Source organism: Panthera leo, chromosome F3 (genome assembly GCF_018350215.1).
Source record: "Panthera leo isolate Ple1 chromosome F3, P.leo_Ple1_pat1.1, whole genome shotgun sequence".
Classification (NCBI taxonomy): domain Eukaryota; kingdom Metazoa; phylum Chordata; class Mammalia; order Carnivora; family Felidae; genus Panthera; species Panthera leo.
Genome location: NC_056696.1, coordinates 6,826,698 through 6,843,799, shown reverse-complemented (window position 1 = coordinate 6,843,799; position 17,102 = coordinate 6,826,698). Strand labels below are relative to the sequence as shown.

The window sequence follows — 17,102 nt, the reverse complement described above, 5'->3', positions numbered from 1 at the left end:
ACTTTAAAATCAGAGTGTCAGAGGTGTCTGGGTGGCTCAGGTGGTTAAGCATCTGACTTCAGCTCAGGTCATGATCTCACAGTTTATGGGTCTGAACCCTGCGTCAGGCTCTGTGCTGACAGCTCAGAGCCTGGAGTCTGCTTCTGCTGTGTCTGTCTGTCTGTCTGTCTCTCTCTCTCTCTCTCTCAAAAATAAATAAAAACTTAAAAAAAAATTTAAATCAGAGTGTCAGACTCAAATCTAGCCTCTCTCACACCAGCAGTGCTGTGATCCCATGCAAAGCACACCTCCAAGCCCCCAGGTTCAGGAATTAAAGACTTTAAAGGAAGCATATTTTCAACACTATACCTAAGTGAAGTTTAAGGGATATACTTTTAAAAACTTCTCAATGCTATAATTTAACAACCTACTTAAAATATTACATATGGGATTCTAAGTGATTATCAATTAACATAACTTACAAAAGTGATAAACAAGTGATTAATTACCATTCTCTAGCAGACCACTGGAAAGGAACTTCTTAGAAACGAATAAACTATTTGTATTTACATATAGGATGGTTTTGGAAAAATACTAAAATAATAACACAATGACCTAAGTAGTTATGCACAACTTGGCTATTTGGACTAAACATGCTAAATATTCATGGCCTCAACGACCTATACCAATTCTGGGCCAGCCACTATGTAAGACTCTGGGCATAGTATAGTAACAAAAATGAGTAAGAGACTCTCTACAACCTATAGCACACACCAAACTCTGTTATTAATCATTCAACATTCAATTGCAACACATGTAATTGTAAAGTAGTACTTCATTCATGGCTTAAAGGTTTCAGTCAGGACCTTCTGAAGCCTAGCTGAACAAAAATGTTATTATGAACACGTAGTTTTTACTACTTTGTTTTTACAGAAACAAACCTATGTTTTATATGTTTCAATATGAAATACTCTACAAATGAATCCTATTTCAAAATGATACAGTAAAAGAGATTGAGACAGTAAAAGAGAGAAGCAGTTACCAAAAGCTGGCTCAAGATATTCAATGGTACTCGGGTCAGTACAAGGGAAGAGGGCACTCTATCTCCGTATCGGGTTTATTGCTGCACAAAGATGTAGTCAAAGAGCTGAATCTGAATACAAAACCGTTGACACTGTCAATTACCATGTTTAAACAAACAAGTGAGCCTTGGGTTCTTTTATGTTAACCAAAATATGGAATCATGAACACATCCTACAGCTCCCTGTAAAATGAAGAGAAATACAGGAGTTTTCAGAATATGGTTCATGTCTGAAAACTCTCATTCTTAAAGGAGACTCTTATTCTTAAAGGGAATGGTGGCTGATAAGTAGATTAGCTAATACTTCTTCAGAAGAATATTTTCTTTTTAATTACGGGAAAGTTCCCAAATCAAGGTAGGCCACGTGAAAATTCTAAAATCAAAAGCAGCAGCTTTGAATAGCGATTCTAAAAAGCTATTAACCAAATGATTAGCTATGATTTCTGGAGCTATTTAACACACAAGAAAAAAGCAAGTGTTCTCATATAAAATGCCAGGCAGCTAACTTTTATTATATCATAACCCATCATACCTTTCAGCAAAGCATTTGTTACACTGGTACTTAAATTAGGTATCCTAGTTAAATTCACTTGAGCAAGTTAAACTGCAAGCTAAATTTCAAGTGTTCTGCTTATGTTTACATGTTCTGAACCACAGACACCCAAGTATATTTGAAGCTGTAATCACTTTGTAAACCTGGAAGCCAATTAGAGGGATTGTAACACGCCAAATCAAAAAATTACATACCAAAAAGAATCTTTTTTATATCTGTTCAGAATTTATTAAAAGATTAGGTTTTATTTCAACCTCTATAACCCTTTAAATACTATTTTTTTAAATAAGTTCTAATAGGCAACATGAAAAACAAAGGCATAATAATAGATTCTATTTATAATGAAATGGCACAATGAAATAATGCTGTCAGTTATAATGACCATAAAGAGGGTGTATTTTTGAGTCCTCAAATATAATACTATTATGTATATTCTTTTTTTAATTTTTTACGTTTATTTATTTTTGAGAGAGAGATACACACAGAGCACAAGCAGGGGAAGAGAGAGAGGGAGAGAGAATCTGAAGCAGGTTCCAGGCCCCAAGTTGTCAGTACAGAGCCCAACATGGGGCTCAAACTCATGACCCATGAGATCGTGACCTGAGCCGAAGCTGGACGCTCAACTAATTGAACCACCCAGGCGCCCCTAATTTTAAATGTACAATTCTATGGTGTTATGTACATATACAATGTTGTGTAGTCAAGCTGGTTTTTAACTCACTGATTTATTTACTTTCATTGTATAAATTATCTATGCTTACTGTAGAACAATTCATAAACAGATATAGGTAAAATGAAAAGAAAATTAACCAACATCCTACCACACAAGTATAACCACTGTTAAGGTTTTAATGTACATTCCTTCAGAACTTCTCTAAGCATTTTTTAAAAATAAAAATGAGATCACAACATGTAAGACATATTATGTAGGTGCTCTGCTCATTTAATATGTTGCAAATTTTTCATTTCAGTAAATGAAGGTCTATACCATCCTAATTTTTTAAAGCTTATTTATTTATTTTGAGAGAGACCATGCAAGTGTGAACAAGGGAGGGGCAGAGAAAGGAGAGAGAATCCCAAGCAGGTCCTGCACTGTCAATACAGAGCCTGATATGGGACTTGATCTCACGAACCATGAGATCATGATGGTAGCCTTAATCAAGAGTCAGAGCTTAGCCGACTGAGCCACCCAGGCACCCCTACATCATCCTATTTAACAATGGCACAGAACCCCATGATACTCAGCTATCACAGTGGGCAGCTTATTATGATAATATGCACAAAACAAACAGAAGTGGATTATTTAGATGTAAACAGGATAACATCTAACCATTTTAACATAGCCTGTTCTTGGGTACAGTGTTCAAATCTGACAAATAATCATAAGTGCTAGTTCTGGATCAACTAAATAAGAAAAACTAACTTCTACTTAAAGTATGATGAAACTGGGATCTAATAATAAAATTGTAAAAGAATCTAACGAGAACGTATATTGGATTCCAAGTTCTCTAAGAGCAAGGCCCATACTATTTCATTACCTATTACTGTGCCTAAACACAGCAGGTCTCATATGAATACATGTAATGAGAGAACAGATGACAAATTTTGTCATGTGACAAGTTAATGACACTTTGAGAAGCAATTACCAGAGAATATTCCAGAAGAAGGGACTCTCCACAGGTCGCACAGCCTCGTCTCTCTGCTCAGTGAATGCAGAACCAAAGTGGGGGTCATATAGAACCCAGAACTCTTCTAGACCAGCAGAGCCTTAATGTATTCTGTTAAACAAGCCAGCTGTTAAAGCTATTTTAGGTGACAACTGGAAAAAACCCGAATATGAATTTCTTCTTAGATATTATTAAAGAGCTCTAAATTGATAAAATTTCTAAATTAATAAAATCCACCTAATAAAGGTAGACGGTGATACTGTAACTATGTGGGAAAATTCCTTATTGTTTACATAGAATTCAGGGATAAATGTCATAATACCTGAGTTTACATGAAATATTTTAACAAAATGATAATGTAAGTCTGATAAAACACTAACTGTTAAGTCTAGGTAACAGGTAGAGGAGAATTCATTAAGCTATTCTATTTTATCCGTACATCTGAAATTTCCCATCATCAAAAGTCAAAAACGGAAACCCCCTCCAAAATAATATTAGATTCTTTCCTCAAAGTACTGTATCCAAAACAAAAAACAAAACAAAAACCCCCAAAGGCTTAAATGGCTGACTGTGGAAAAGGAAATTATTTTTAAAATATAAAATATACATAAGACTATCTAAAATAAAGGCTCTTCTGGTTAATTAGACTCATCTAATGCAATTTAAACTTCAGAATATTTCATTGGGCATTTAAGTTTATAGGAATCACTGCTGGAATAATTGGTTTATTTCGTACCAACTCTAATTTACAACGTAAATGCCTCGTGCTTCAATTTGTGCCAACGGGACAGTTTCTAGTCCCACACGCTCATCACCGCATCGCCATTCGCACCAAGGGGCCTAAGCCATAAATACGCACCCACACCAACACGCGCGTGCACTGCGTGCTGATCACCATGCCCTCACGGCCCATGACTCAAAACCACGAGGTACGGAACTGGCCTTCGTCGGTCGCCTTTCCCTAACCATCAGTAACGCTGCGGTTACCGTCTCTCCTAAAATCCCTCGTACCTCTTCCCTGTTCTTGTCCCATTTTTCTGCTGTATCTGATGCTCTTGGCCCCCCTCCTGCAAGTCCCCTCCCCCCGCACCCCCAGGACACTGACTTTCCCGGTTTTGCTTCCATCCCTCTGATGGCTCCAGGGTCTTCTTTCTCAGGGTCTCTTCCTCCGTTCCTCCGAACGGAGCTGCTCCCTTAGGCTCCGTCCTTTGTGTTCAACTGTGCTTTTGTGATCATTTTGTCCTTAGTAAGTTCATTCACTAAATGAGTATTTATCGTGTGCCCACGGTGTGCCAGGCACCAAGCTAGGCCCTGGGGGTGGAGCGGCCAACAAAACAAAGTCCCTATTTTGGCATAAAGCTTCTGCTCCACTGAGTGGAGGCGTGGCCAAGCTATAACCAAGTAAAACAAGGAATTTATTAACCTAGTACTGCTTGTAAGTATTACGAAGAGAAATGAGGCAGGACAACGAGTTAAAATGGCAGGCAGGCGGTACTACTTTAGAACGAAAGGGTAGGAAAGTCCTCCCACGGAAAGGAGGCTCCGGTGCAGCCGTCTGTGGGAGGAGTCTGTGGGAGGAGGCTTCCGGTCGAAGGCACAGGAAGTGCACAGACCCGCAGCGGGAAGGGGCCCACGGATGTGTCCGAGAAACAGCAAGGAGTCCAGGGTGGCTGGAGTTCAGGAAATGGTAGGAAATGAGGTCAGGGGGATCTTCAGTGACCTGGGGAGGGCTGCGGATATAATCCTGGGGGAGCTCTCCGGTGGCTTTGCCTCAAATGTCACCTGATGTCTGAAGACTCTCAAACCTGAACCTTCCATATGGCAAAGCTGGCATTGCTTTTCTGAGGCCCTATTATCATCCCATTCTCAACATACCTAAAAGCGTTTCATATTTTCTTTTATCGTCCGCACTGAAAATTACCACATTGACACAGTGTTTCTATTCAATTTATTTCTGTATCATTTTCCTAATCACGCAATAAACACACTCATCTTTGACTCTTCTGACCCATAGCTAAGCCACATTCATCTTAACAATTCTTTCAGAAACGTCTGTTTTCACTGCTCAACCAGACACTCATTACCAAAATCGGGATCCCTGAACTGGCCTCCCAGATGGTCTCCCTTCCCCCACCCTTCTCCCTGTCCAAGGTGTCCCAGTATGACTACAGGCCTGAGCAGTCTTCCTCAAACTCTTATTCCATAGACGATTCTCCTTCTCAAAAATATACAAGTCTCTGCAGGACAAAGCTCAACCCCACTACTCACTCATAAGCAAGCCCAAATCCTTTTCAAATTTTATTCCTTACTATAAAAACAATAAGGGGCACCTGGGTAGCTCAGTTGGTTAAGCGTCGGACTTCCACTCAGGTCATGATCTCAGAGCTCGTGAGTTCGAGCCCTGCGTCGGGCTCTGTGCTGACAGCTCAGAGCCTGGAGGCCTGCTTCGGATTCTGTGTCTCCCTCTGTCTCTGCTCCTTGCCTGCTCACACTCTGTCTCTCTCTCTCTCTCAGAATTAAGTAAACATTAAAAAAAATAATAAAAACAAAATGAATACCCCACCCAAAAAAACTACTAGAATTCAGAACTGAATTCAGTAAAGTCACAGGATACAAAATTAATACACAGAAATCTGTTGCATTTCTACACACTAACAATGAAGCAGCAGAAAGAGAAATTAAGAAAAAAAATCACTTATAATTGCATCAAAAAGAATAAAATATCTAGGAATAAACTTAACTAACCAAGGAGGCTAGAGACCTGTACTCTGAAAACTAAAAGACATTGGTGAAAGAAATTGAACATGGCACAAATAAACGAAAAAATATTCCATGCTCATGGATTGAAAGAACGAATGTTGGGGTGTCTGGGTGGTTCAGTCGGTTAAAGCATCCGACTTCAGCTCAGATCATGATCTCACAGTTCGTGGGTTTGAGCCCCACGTCGGGCTTTGTGCTGACACCTCAGAGCCTGGAGCCTGTTTCAGATTCTGTGTCTCCCTCTCTCTCTCTCTGCCTTTCTCCTGCTCACACTCCGTCTCTCTCTGTCTCAAAAATAAATAAACATTTTTAAAAATTAAAGAAAAAAAACCAAATGTCATTAAAGTGTCCATACTACCCAAATCAATCTATAGATTCAATGCAATCCCTATCAAAATATCAACAGCCATTTTCACAGAACTAGAAAAGAATAATCCTAAAATTTGTATGAAAATCAAAGGATCCAAATATCCAAAGCAATCTTGAAAAAGAAAAACTGGAGGTATCAAAACTCCAGATTTCAAGATATAATACAAAGCTATAGTAATCAAAACAGTATGGTACTGGCACAAAAACAGACACATGGATGAGTGGAATAGGACAGACAGCCCAGAAACAAACCCACACTTATTTCATCATTTTATCTATAACAAAGGATGCTGCAATATACAATGGGGAAAAGGCAGTCTCTTCAACCACAGTGTTGGGAAAACTGGACAGCAATATGCAGAAGAACAAAACCCCACCATACACACAAACTCAACATGGATTAAAGACCTAAATAATGTGGGACCTGAAGCCATTAAACTCCTAGAAGAAAACAAGCAGGAATTTCTCTGACATCAACCATAGAAACATTTTCTTCTACATTCTCAGATATGTCTTCTGAGGCCAGGGAGACAAAAGCAAAATTAAACTATTGGGACTACAACAAAATTAAAAGCTTCTGCACAGCAAAGAAAACCAACACAACAAAAAGGAAACCTTCTGAATGGGAGAAGATATTTGCATATGACATATCCAATAAAGGGTTAATATCCAAACTATGTAAAGAACTTACACAACTCAACACCAAAAAACAAATAAACAACAACAAAAACAAGTAATCTGATTACAAACCAAGCAGAAGGGCTGAATAAACAAAGCCAAAATAAACATGAAAAGATGTTCAACGTCACTCATCATTCAGGGAATGCAAACCAAAACCACAATGAGACATCACCTTCTACCTGTCTGAAAGACTAGAATCAAAAAGACAAATAACAAATGTTGCTGGGCTTGCACGAAAAGTGAACCTTTATACAACACTGTTAGTAGGAAGAGAAATTGGTGGCAACCATTATGAAAAACTCTATGATGGTTCCTAAGAGTAAAAACTGAACTACCATATGATCTGGAAATCTCCCACCTGTTCATTGCAGCATTATTTACAGCAGCCAACGTATGGAAACAACCTAATTTCCCTATGATGGACAAATGGATGATGAAAATGTGATATTAAAAAAAAATACCCTGCAATTTCATGGATAACAATGGATCACATTTGAGGGTATTATGAGAAGTGGGACAAACCAGAGAAAGACAAACACTGTATGGTATCGCTTGTGGAGTGTGAAAAATTTAAAAGCTGATTGAAAATGACAAGGAGTACTTTCTCCTGATATATATGTATATCTTCATTGTCCCTTAAACATTCTCCGGTTCTTTTTTTCAGGTGTACAACACAGTGATTCAACAAGTGTATGTTATGCTGTGCTCACCACAAGTATAGCTGCCGTCTGTCACCTGACAATGCCGTTTCAATACCATTGATTATATTCCCTACGCTGTACCTTTTATTCCTGTGACTTATTCATTCTACCACTGGAAGCCTGCACCTCCCGCTCCCCCTCATCCACTCTGTCCATTCCCCACCCCCCTCCCCTCCAGCAACCATAAGTTTGTTTTCTGTATTCATGGGTCTCTTTCTGCTTTGTTTGTTTTTTAAAAAGCTCCCGGATTATTCTTAATTTCAGGACTTAATTCACACTGCTTCTGTCATGTGAAACACTTTCCTTCCCTTCTACCTAGATTCCAGTCGCTGAAAAGCTCTGATGATTCCAGCTCTTACTCTCTACTCTGGAAGATCTTCTGCACTTAACATTTACATTGCACATGCTGGGACTGATCACATACTGTTAGTCACAGACTGCTTCAAGTGTATCTTCTTAACTATACTGTAAGCTTCAGGGTACCTGGTACTTCTAATAGTTCTGTTTGATTCGTCACAGCCTGAATTCAAACAAACAAAAAGAGCTTCAGAAAACATTTCTGAATACAGGGTGCCTGGGTGGCTCAGTCAGTTAAGCATCCAACTCTTGGTTTCAGCTCAGGTCTTGATCTCACAGTTTGTGAGTTCGAGCCCCACGTCAGGCTCTGTGCTGACAGGGGTCTCTCTCCCTCTATCTCTGCTCCTCCACTGCTCTCTCTCTCTCTCTCAAAATAAATAAATAAGCATTTTTTTTTAAATAGAAAATATTTCTGATGCAACAGAGTTTATCACAACTAGTTCTCTTTTTCTTATAAGATAATCTCAATATTTTAAAGTTCACATGCCTTGAGAAGCACAATTTACTTTATGATCCCCACCAATCTTACTTATTTCTTCAAAATCCATTTGTCCAGTTTACTCTATGTATACATATAAATAAATCTCAATGATGACATCAATTTGAAAAAACTAAAGCCTAATCAAATTCTTGATTGCACAGCCACGGCTCTAACAATTAAAAGCTAGTATCCTTTCCCTAGTAGAAAGCAGTAGATTTATAGAATAGTTAAAGGGATTTTTTCCTTGGAGAACAACCAAAAGGTAGGCCTATCCATTCAGAGTAAAGCAGAGAACTATCAAAAAAAAAAAATGAATTTTGGAAGATTATAAACCAACAAACCTATTAATTTCATTTAAACCATATGTAAAGATAACCAAAGAGTCATTATTACAATCTGACCGATCTGGAAAACACTAACTTCTTATAACTTTAAGGAAAGACAGAGATGTCTCGGTTTCCATTCAGAATTCTGACTCCAAATAAGCTATCCTGACTTTAAAAGGTTTCAGTCATAACCATAAAGAGGCCTCTGGGTCTTTATTATAGCACAAAAACAGTATGTTTCAAAATTGGGTATAAGTGGTGCATTGCAAGATAAATGAAGAGTGTACATTGGAATAATCAGTTCATTTGTCTCCAGCAGAATAAAAAAATCTCATCTTCTATCTTTTCCCAATTGAGTAGGGAAACTTTGCTTTCCACTACATCTTTCTCCAAAATTTATTCTTTTTAAATAATTAAGTACTAAGCCATTATTTTGGCCTATTATCAGCTGCTTTCCTGTAACATTAAGATTTTACGTGCATTATTTCCCTTTAATCTTCCCAGTAAAGTTTTAGAGGGTTTTCATTATTTCCATTTCACAAATAAGAAAATGGAAGCTGTCTGGTTTTTCAGTCACTAATTCAAAATCATCAAGTCATTAAGGTTATAGAGCTGAATCTCTAATCCATGTTTTCTAGCTCTGAATTCTTGGCTCTTCTTGGTATGTCATGAACTGTTTTAGGAATGTTAGCTACTTACAAGAGAGGAAGTGAAGTTTTCTTTCTTTACAACAAACTTTGTATATTACACTTACCAGTTTTCTGCAATTAATCGACAGAAATAGGTGACCTACAGAGAGTACTGAAATTGTTTTCCCCCAAAGTAAACTGACCAAACTTCTTGTCTAGTATTTGTGCACCAAAAATAATTGCTATCTATTGTGAGAATACAAAACTTAGAAACACCAATAAACTTTTATCACATGATCATAAGATAGGGAAAGTTCTAGATGACAGATGAACTGTCAAGGAATAATACTGTTTCAGAAGTTCTTTACAGAAATTAAATTTGAAAAATGTCTTTCTGTCAATATTAAATTACTGGTTCAAGGCGGAGAGTACATTTGGAATATGTATTGGCCAAAAAGTTAAAAACCGTACAGGAAATAACATGTAACATGTAACATGTGCCTGGATTCGGATATTGGAATTTGTTCAGGCTTGTCAATGTAAGCCAACCCTGAAGATTTCTTACAATATTCTAAGAATCAAGAGCCATTGATAGGAAAACAATAAAAATGTAACTTCCTATAGGCACAGAAATTCCAAATATTTGCTGAATTATGTCAAGAATATAGTTTAATGAAATGTCCTCTTTCCCCAGGGCCATTGTGAAGCTCAAAGGAACAATGTGTATGAAATACTGCTATAAAGAGAGTATTGCATGTTTATTTTTAATCACTTTATAAGAATATCCTATAGAGACAGAAACTTTAAACTTCACCAGTGTGCTTTTGGAAGCAGTAACTGTTGCTGGTTGGATGATTCAATTATCATAAACTATTCTGGCGTGTTTCAAAAGCAGTGCCATTTTAAAACATAAAAAATGTCTAAAAATGCAACCATAGTAATAGATTCTGAGAGCATGGGTTGGGGGGTGAGGGAGAAAGACAATGACAAATTGGTCCAAAAGGACACTGAGACTTCATAGTTGGAAGACGATTGTGCTGACAATTAGTAACAGGAAGCAGAGCACAAAACAAATGAATGAAAAAAGCTGAACCAGCAATGAAAGACCTTATTATAGGGCAGCAACATTATTGTAATAAAGGGGCAATGTACTCTCCTCCATGAAACTTTCACACAGCCACCCTAGTCTCTTTTCTCTCTCCCTGCATTTCATTTTTCATTAGCATCTGCTTGATTATGTATTATTTCCAATCCAAAAGAATGCCTGCATAGTGTTCCTAAATTCCAAGGCTTAAAGGTCCTTCCCTGCACCCTGGCCTTGGGCCTCAGTTAACTTCACTCAAATAAATAAATAAATGCTTTTAAATTAGTATAAAGATATGGAGGGAAAAGACAGGGAGTGATTTAGACTATAATGGCAGAGAGATCAACAAAACACGTGTCCTTCAAGTCCAATCTGTTAAAAATGCAACGATCGTGAGTCATATGAAATATCCAGATGATTATGCCTCTCATAATCAGTCTCTCCTATGACCTCTCGGACATAATTAGAAAAGCAAAGCTGAAATGGTCACATACCAGTGAATCCTCTGCATTAAGCTTCAGTTTCCACAAAGAGAAGCAGCTCAGAGCTCTGAAACAAATCTTCTCACGCTAGTTGAGAATCACCAGATCGGATCCCTGAGACCGACATATAAACTAGTCTAGAGGCATGGAAAACCCACACTTTCTGAACTACCCACACGAGAAAACCTCTCGCCTCAAGACCCCGGGGCAGCAGGAGAGGTTTCAGTTAAGCAACAGTGCGCAAAAAATCACTGCCCTTGAAACCTGCAAGTTGGGGGTTTAAGAGTTCACATGATCACCGGCAAACTCCATGAGCCTCATTCCCTGGCTATCACAAAGCAATAGTATATATCCTGGAAAACTGTTAGTGGGATTAACATACCCATAAAGGTCCTCAACAAGTGGTGGTTGTTGTTGTTATTATTATTATTATTATTATTATTATTATTACTACTACTACTTCTCAGCAGACTGAATGTCTCGAGAAATTACCATGTTGCTGACTGGCAAACCACTGAATATCACAAGAAAGAATCGTATGGATCCTTCATTGTAACCTCCCTGACACCACATGTGACAAAACTCTGGAATCCCTGGGTGGTGGCGGGACCAGTTGATATTACCAGTCGTGTTGATAGGATCTATCAAATAACCGGCCACCTAGCTATCACCTGCATGCTTGTCCCCCTGCTACAGAATAAGTAAGAATTGCTGTGACATAAAATACATCTCTCAAGAACAATGAGAATCTGCTATTAACCCACTGCGTATAATGGCTGGCATACGGTGAAGTTTCTGTGGGTGCTGACTAAACATTACTTGAAGAGAGCTGTCGTCTGAGCCCTGTGTATGCTTCAACACACTCCAGCCAGATATCAGACGGACCTCTGCCTTCTATCTGCTTAGAGGCTCTGGGAAAGTTTCTTAATCTCTCTAGATCTTGGTTTCAGTGTCTAGTTTGCTTGGATTTTTAGGTAGTTTTATTTCATGTCATTCCTGCCGTGACATAATGTGATCACATAAATAAAGCACGTTGTACATAGGAGGCTCTTAAAAAATGTCAATTCTCTTTCCTTGCTTCCTCAAGTCCCTCTTAATTTCCTATGACAGGCAAATACGATGGACATATAACCCCTTTTAGTCGACAATTAAAAAAATGAATTACACATAAACATCTACGTTCTAGAAAACAAAAAATTAAGTTAAAAAATAAGTATTAAACAAATAAATCAGGTATGTATCCACATTTAATTTAACCAAAAATGATCTATAAATGTAACGAGCTCATAAATGAGTATAGTCAGAAGAGTGTGTGGAAAGAATGATTCTGACCCTTCAGAGATGGAAGGGCATCATGGAGGACAATGCTGGGATCGGTGACAAGATAAAAAACAACAGTGCACACAGGCTGGCTCATGTTGGGCAGCGTTACACATTCAGCAAATTTTTACCTGCAAGACCGAGCTGGATTGACCTGTTAATAATTAACTTAGTGCAAAAGAGTACACAAGCGTGTGGCTGAACCCACATAGCTGCTTCTCATGCCCAGGCTGCAGGGGGAGAGCCTCCCACCCAGTGCCCCTCGCCCACTCCTTTCCACACCACCTTACCTCTCCTTTATCTAAGAAGTCAGGGTCTTGTTTTTAATAAACAGATAAAGAGATAATGTACCCTTTCCAAGTGAAAAGCTATCATTGGAAACCTTTTTAGCTGAAGAAAAAACACTGCCTTTAAGATGGGATTTTAAAATGGAGTGCTACTTTGTATCAGTAAAATTATTTTATACTCTTCAAGGAGAGACGAGGAACAGCGATGTTACTGCAAGAACCGAACGTACAACACCAGGTCAGCTAAGGGGGGCGAGTGCCTAAATGTGACCCTGAGAAAACAAGTGTCTGGTATGAGCACGGCATTCTGCTACAGATTTCAAGTGCCATATTTATTCCCATCATTTATCCTTCTTCCTCCTTTGATATTTTTCACTCTATACAGGGATAAAAAAATAACATACCATCTGGAGCTTTCATTCATATCTGAGGATTTCATACTCATTTAAATCAACAATAAGAGATTCAGCCGAAGTTTCTCAGAAATAACATTTCAAATTAATGCTATTCCCGTTACCTGGAATGTACTTCATCTTTTGAAATCTTACTCTTTCTCCAAACGAGCACAATTTCCAAGAAGCTCGTCTTGATGATCCAGTCCTTAACGACCCTCCCTTTCCTAAACTCTTACTCAATGTGTTAATTGTAAAACTTACTTCAGAACTGAATGAAACATCTCAAAATACCAATTCCAAGGATTTGTGGCAGATTTTTGCTACTAGATGATAAACCCTCCAAAGCCAAGGGCTAACCCAGGTCTATGGATTATGAAATGAACACAGGCACAGGCTTCAGAGTCATTCTGTGAAGCACGGGCTGAAATCCTGGCCCGGCCATTTGCCAGGTAAGCGAGCTCACCAAGTCACATAACCTCCCTCAGTCTCTTTAAAATAGAGAACATAATACTTACCTCAGAGCGGTGTGAAGATTAAATGAGATAACATATGTGAAAGGGCCTGGCACATAGTAACGCTCAAAGAAAGGTTGGTTTCCTTCCTTATTTCCTTCTTTTTTCCCTCAGTACCTGGTACAATGTTGAGAACACAATAGACCCTCAATAAAAACTTTCTAAATAGCCATTAGAACTTAGATTTCCTAAAAATATGCTTAAATATTAATTGTGATAACTCCTATGCTTCCAAATTGTGTTACTTTAAATCATAGGCACACGAGGCAGGAAATTTCAAAAACAGAATTAAGTGAGGGAGGCTGTTGGTTGGATAGTGTGTCTAGGAAAGAGAGTCAAGGAGAGAGTCTGAGGTAAAGTGTTTGAGAATAAATCAGTGAAACTGATTACATGCAGGGTGTTCTTTTATGTCAGTATCTTTGGATAGATGGTAGTTAACTGTTGACCTTAGGAGAAGTTTAAAGAGAGAGGAGGAAGGGAAGGAGGAAGAAGAGGAGGGAGAAGAGGAGGGAGGAGAGAAGGGAGGGGAAGAGGAGAGGAGGAGGGAGGGAGAAGGGAAGAAGGAAGGGAGAAAGGAAGGAGAGGAGGGAGAGAAGGAAGGCTGGCTCTGCTGGGGTCTCCTCACATCATTTAACATAAGCTACAGAAACTCATCACTCCTTGCCTGCCTTCCCCTAAGAACAAGTCCCAATGCATCTTCCACCTTATAAAACAGTAATCATCTAATGGAAGAACCAAATTAATCAAAAACTTTCCACCAATGGATGGTAACCAAGGGATCCCCTCAGGATAGTCAGAAAGATATGTGAGGATTTTATTCCTTCTATTAAAAAGTGAAAACAACTTCTGACTAAAATAAGGGGTAACACCAGTCACGTGGACCAACCACCCGTGGAAGCTTTGACTTCCCAAAGGCTTGAAGGTTTGAAGAATCTGGTCTGTGCCCCACTCCTCTGAGGCCAATGAAATGGGGCTGGCCTTGCAGCTGTAGTGATGCTTCCTTCCTTGGCCAGAGGTGGCCATGGCCATGGTTTGGGGGTCTAGCTCATGTTTAGTTACAAGGACTAGCTGTTACAGATCAAAGTCCTTGGCATTAAATGAAATTGGGATTTCTTCCCCCAACCAACCCATAGAAACTGTCTTCAAGTGCAAGACAGCACTGCAAATAGTTTCTACCTAAAACTTCTAATGATCTTTAAAGAAAATCCAATCAAGTAGTTTCCTTGCCATTCCAATGTAATGTAGCTGGAAAGGGAAGGATGGCTGTCACTTAACTCAACCGAGCAAAATTACTGCACATCTCCTGTTACATTGAGACTTTTATTTGCACACCCTTTCACAATTTACAAAGCGTGTTCACATACAGCATCTCATTTAATCCTTACCATAATCCTGAGAAGTGGGTATTATTAACCTTCGTGTCTAAAGATGGGAGCACCGGGGTGGCTCAGTCGGTTAAGTGTCAGACTTGGTTTTGGCTCAGGTCATGACCTCATGGTTGGTGAGATCAAGCCCTGCGTCAGGCCATGTGCTGACAGTGCTGAGCCTGCTTGGGATTCTCTCTCCCCCCTCTCTCTGCCCCTCCCCTGCTTGTGCCCTCTCTCTCTCTCTCTTTCTCTCTCTCTCTCTCAAAATAAATACACAAATAAATAAACTTAAAAAAAAAAAGATGACAAAAATGAAGACCAGAGAAATGATGTGATTTGCCCAAGGCCACACACTCGTAAAGTAGCAGAACCAAGACAGATGACCTTCCAGCACACAGACCTTGTCACAAATGTTGCAGGAAAATTTTTACATGAGCATACACAGTCACTGTGCTCTAGAAGTTTATCACTCCCCTGGGTTCTCCATAAGCGTCCCCCAACTTACATTCCGATAAATGAGGCTATGGCAGTAAAGACTGCAACTATAAATTAGCTTCAAGTAAATCAGGAAAGGGGGTGACAGAGAGCTCAGAAAAGTCACGAGGGAAGACTCGTGACAGACGTCTGAGCAGGTCACTTACAACGTTCTAACGAAGGAAGTACTAAAACAGTGAGACTATCTAATAGGAAACTCATGTGACACACAATGTAAATTTATGTCCATAAAGGACGTGATGCTGAGGGGTGCTGTCACACCTAGGAGCCGCATCCGAAACCCTGAACTCCATAGTCATGTGCATGAAAACAGGATTATACTTTTTCGTTTTGCATGTTTGTTGTGTAATGCTGAAAAAAAGAAGGGAAGAATAGACATTCTGTGGAAATTTTTTCTTATCATATCAGGGTGTGATTTGAATGGCAGGAAGAGAATGTGTGACTGAGTATGGCATTATTATTCTTTGTAATTTTCTACAAACAATCTCCCTTTAAAGTGATTTTTAACAAGGTTTTCTCCTTTCCCCGTTCTAAACTTAGTTTATGGGTTAAACTTTGCAAATAAATGATTACAGTACCCCGTAGAGAATATGACAGAAAGGAAGAAAATCTGATTACAGTTACACTTATCCACTACATGATCAAATTTTAAGTAAGGGCTCTATTGTATATAGTGAGACGCCGCTATTACAGGACATAACTTTGTTTGCCTAAAAATCTGATCACAGGCAAGGGGAAGAAAAGCACCAAATCTTCAAATGATCAAGTACATAAAATAAAAATCACTGAAAACAAAAATGAGGTTAAGAACTTTATATGTAATTCAACCTAATAGAATGTAGCAATATACGTCAAAAAGTATGGAACATTAAAGAGTAATAGAAGACAAAGTGAATATTGAAAATACACAGAGTATAAACATAGGTATGATTTGGGCAAGTGTTCGATTGTTGATACATGATACATAAAAAAAATAAATAAATAGCCATTCAGGCTCCTCTTGCAAAAAATGGAAAAATGTGAGATTTTTCTGAGCTAAGGAGGTGATACTTGGAAAGGAAGTTTTTTTCCGAAGATTAATCTATCCTATGCATTGCTCCCAAATACTCCAGAGAGGAGAATACTTGAAGGCAAGAGATCAACTAGGAGACTTAATAGTCCAGGGAGAACCTGATGAAGAGCTGCCCCAGGATGGTAGCAGGGAGACTGCAGAGTACGGAAACAAGACGATATCTTGCTGACCGACTGGCTCATGGAGGGAAGAGCGCCATTTGCTTACGGATGTCCCCTTTCTACCGTAACCTGGTAGGTTCTTCTTTTCATCAGATACTGATTTGGACACCTAATGCATAAAAGCCTCCAACGGTTTCCAGCTGGTTTCCATTAAAAACATCAAGTTGGTATTTAAGATCTTTCACAATCTGATTACAAAGTATCTAATCTTGTTTTTTCTCCAACATGAATGCTCTATCTACCTGTGATATTGCCTATGCTATTCACAAAATAGGCTCCTCATTAATTCTGGACTTCATGTGCGTATGTTGTTAACCTCACCGTGAATGTCCTCCTTCTTCCG

The 17,102-nt window shown here is 38.8% G+C and overlaps 1 protein-coding gene across 7 annotated transcripts in view; it reads right to left on the bottom strand.

The window, feature by feature from the left end:
* Positions 1 to 17,102, bottom strand: part of AKT3 (AKT serine/threonine kinase 3) — a 304,707-nt gene that overhangs the window by 149,063 nt on the left and 138,542 nt on the right. The window contains exons 1-2 of one of the 7 annotated variants that reach the window (XM_042926507.1): positions 4,386 to 4,589; positions 3,260 to 3,391 (exon numbers count right to left, since the gene is read on the bottom strand). The exons of 3 other annotated variants lie outside the window; for them this stretch is intronic. In XM_042926507.1, coding sequence (XP_042782441.1) covers positions 3,260 to 3,347 — 88 coding nt within the window. In that variant the 5' untranslated portion in view covers positions 3,348 to 3,391; positions 4,386 to 4,589. Of the gene's footprint in view, positions 1 to 3,259; positions 3,495 to 4,385; positions 4,590 to 13,667; positions 13,699 to 17,102 lie in introns of those variants that run through there. 3 more of the 7 variants (XM_042926509.1, XM_042926508.1, XM_042926506.1) reach the window with 3 other exon arrangements.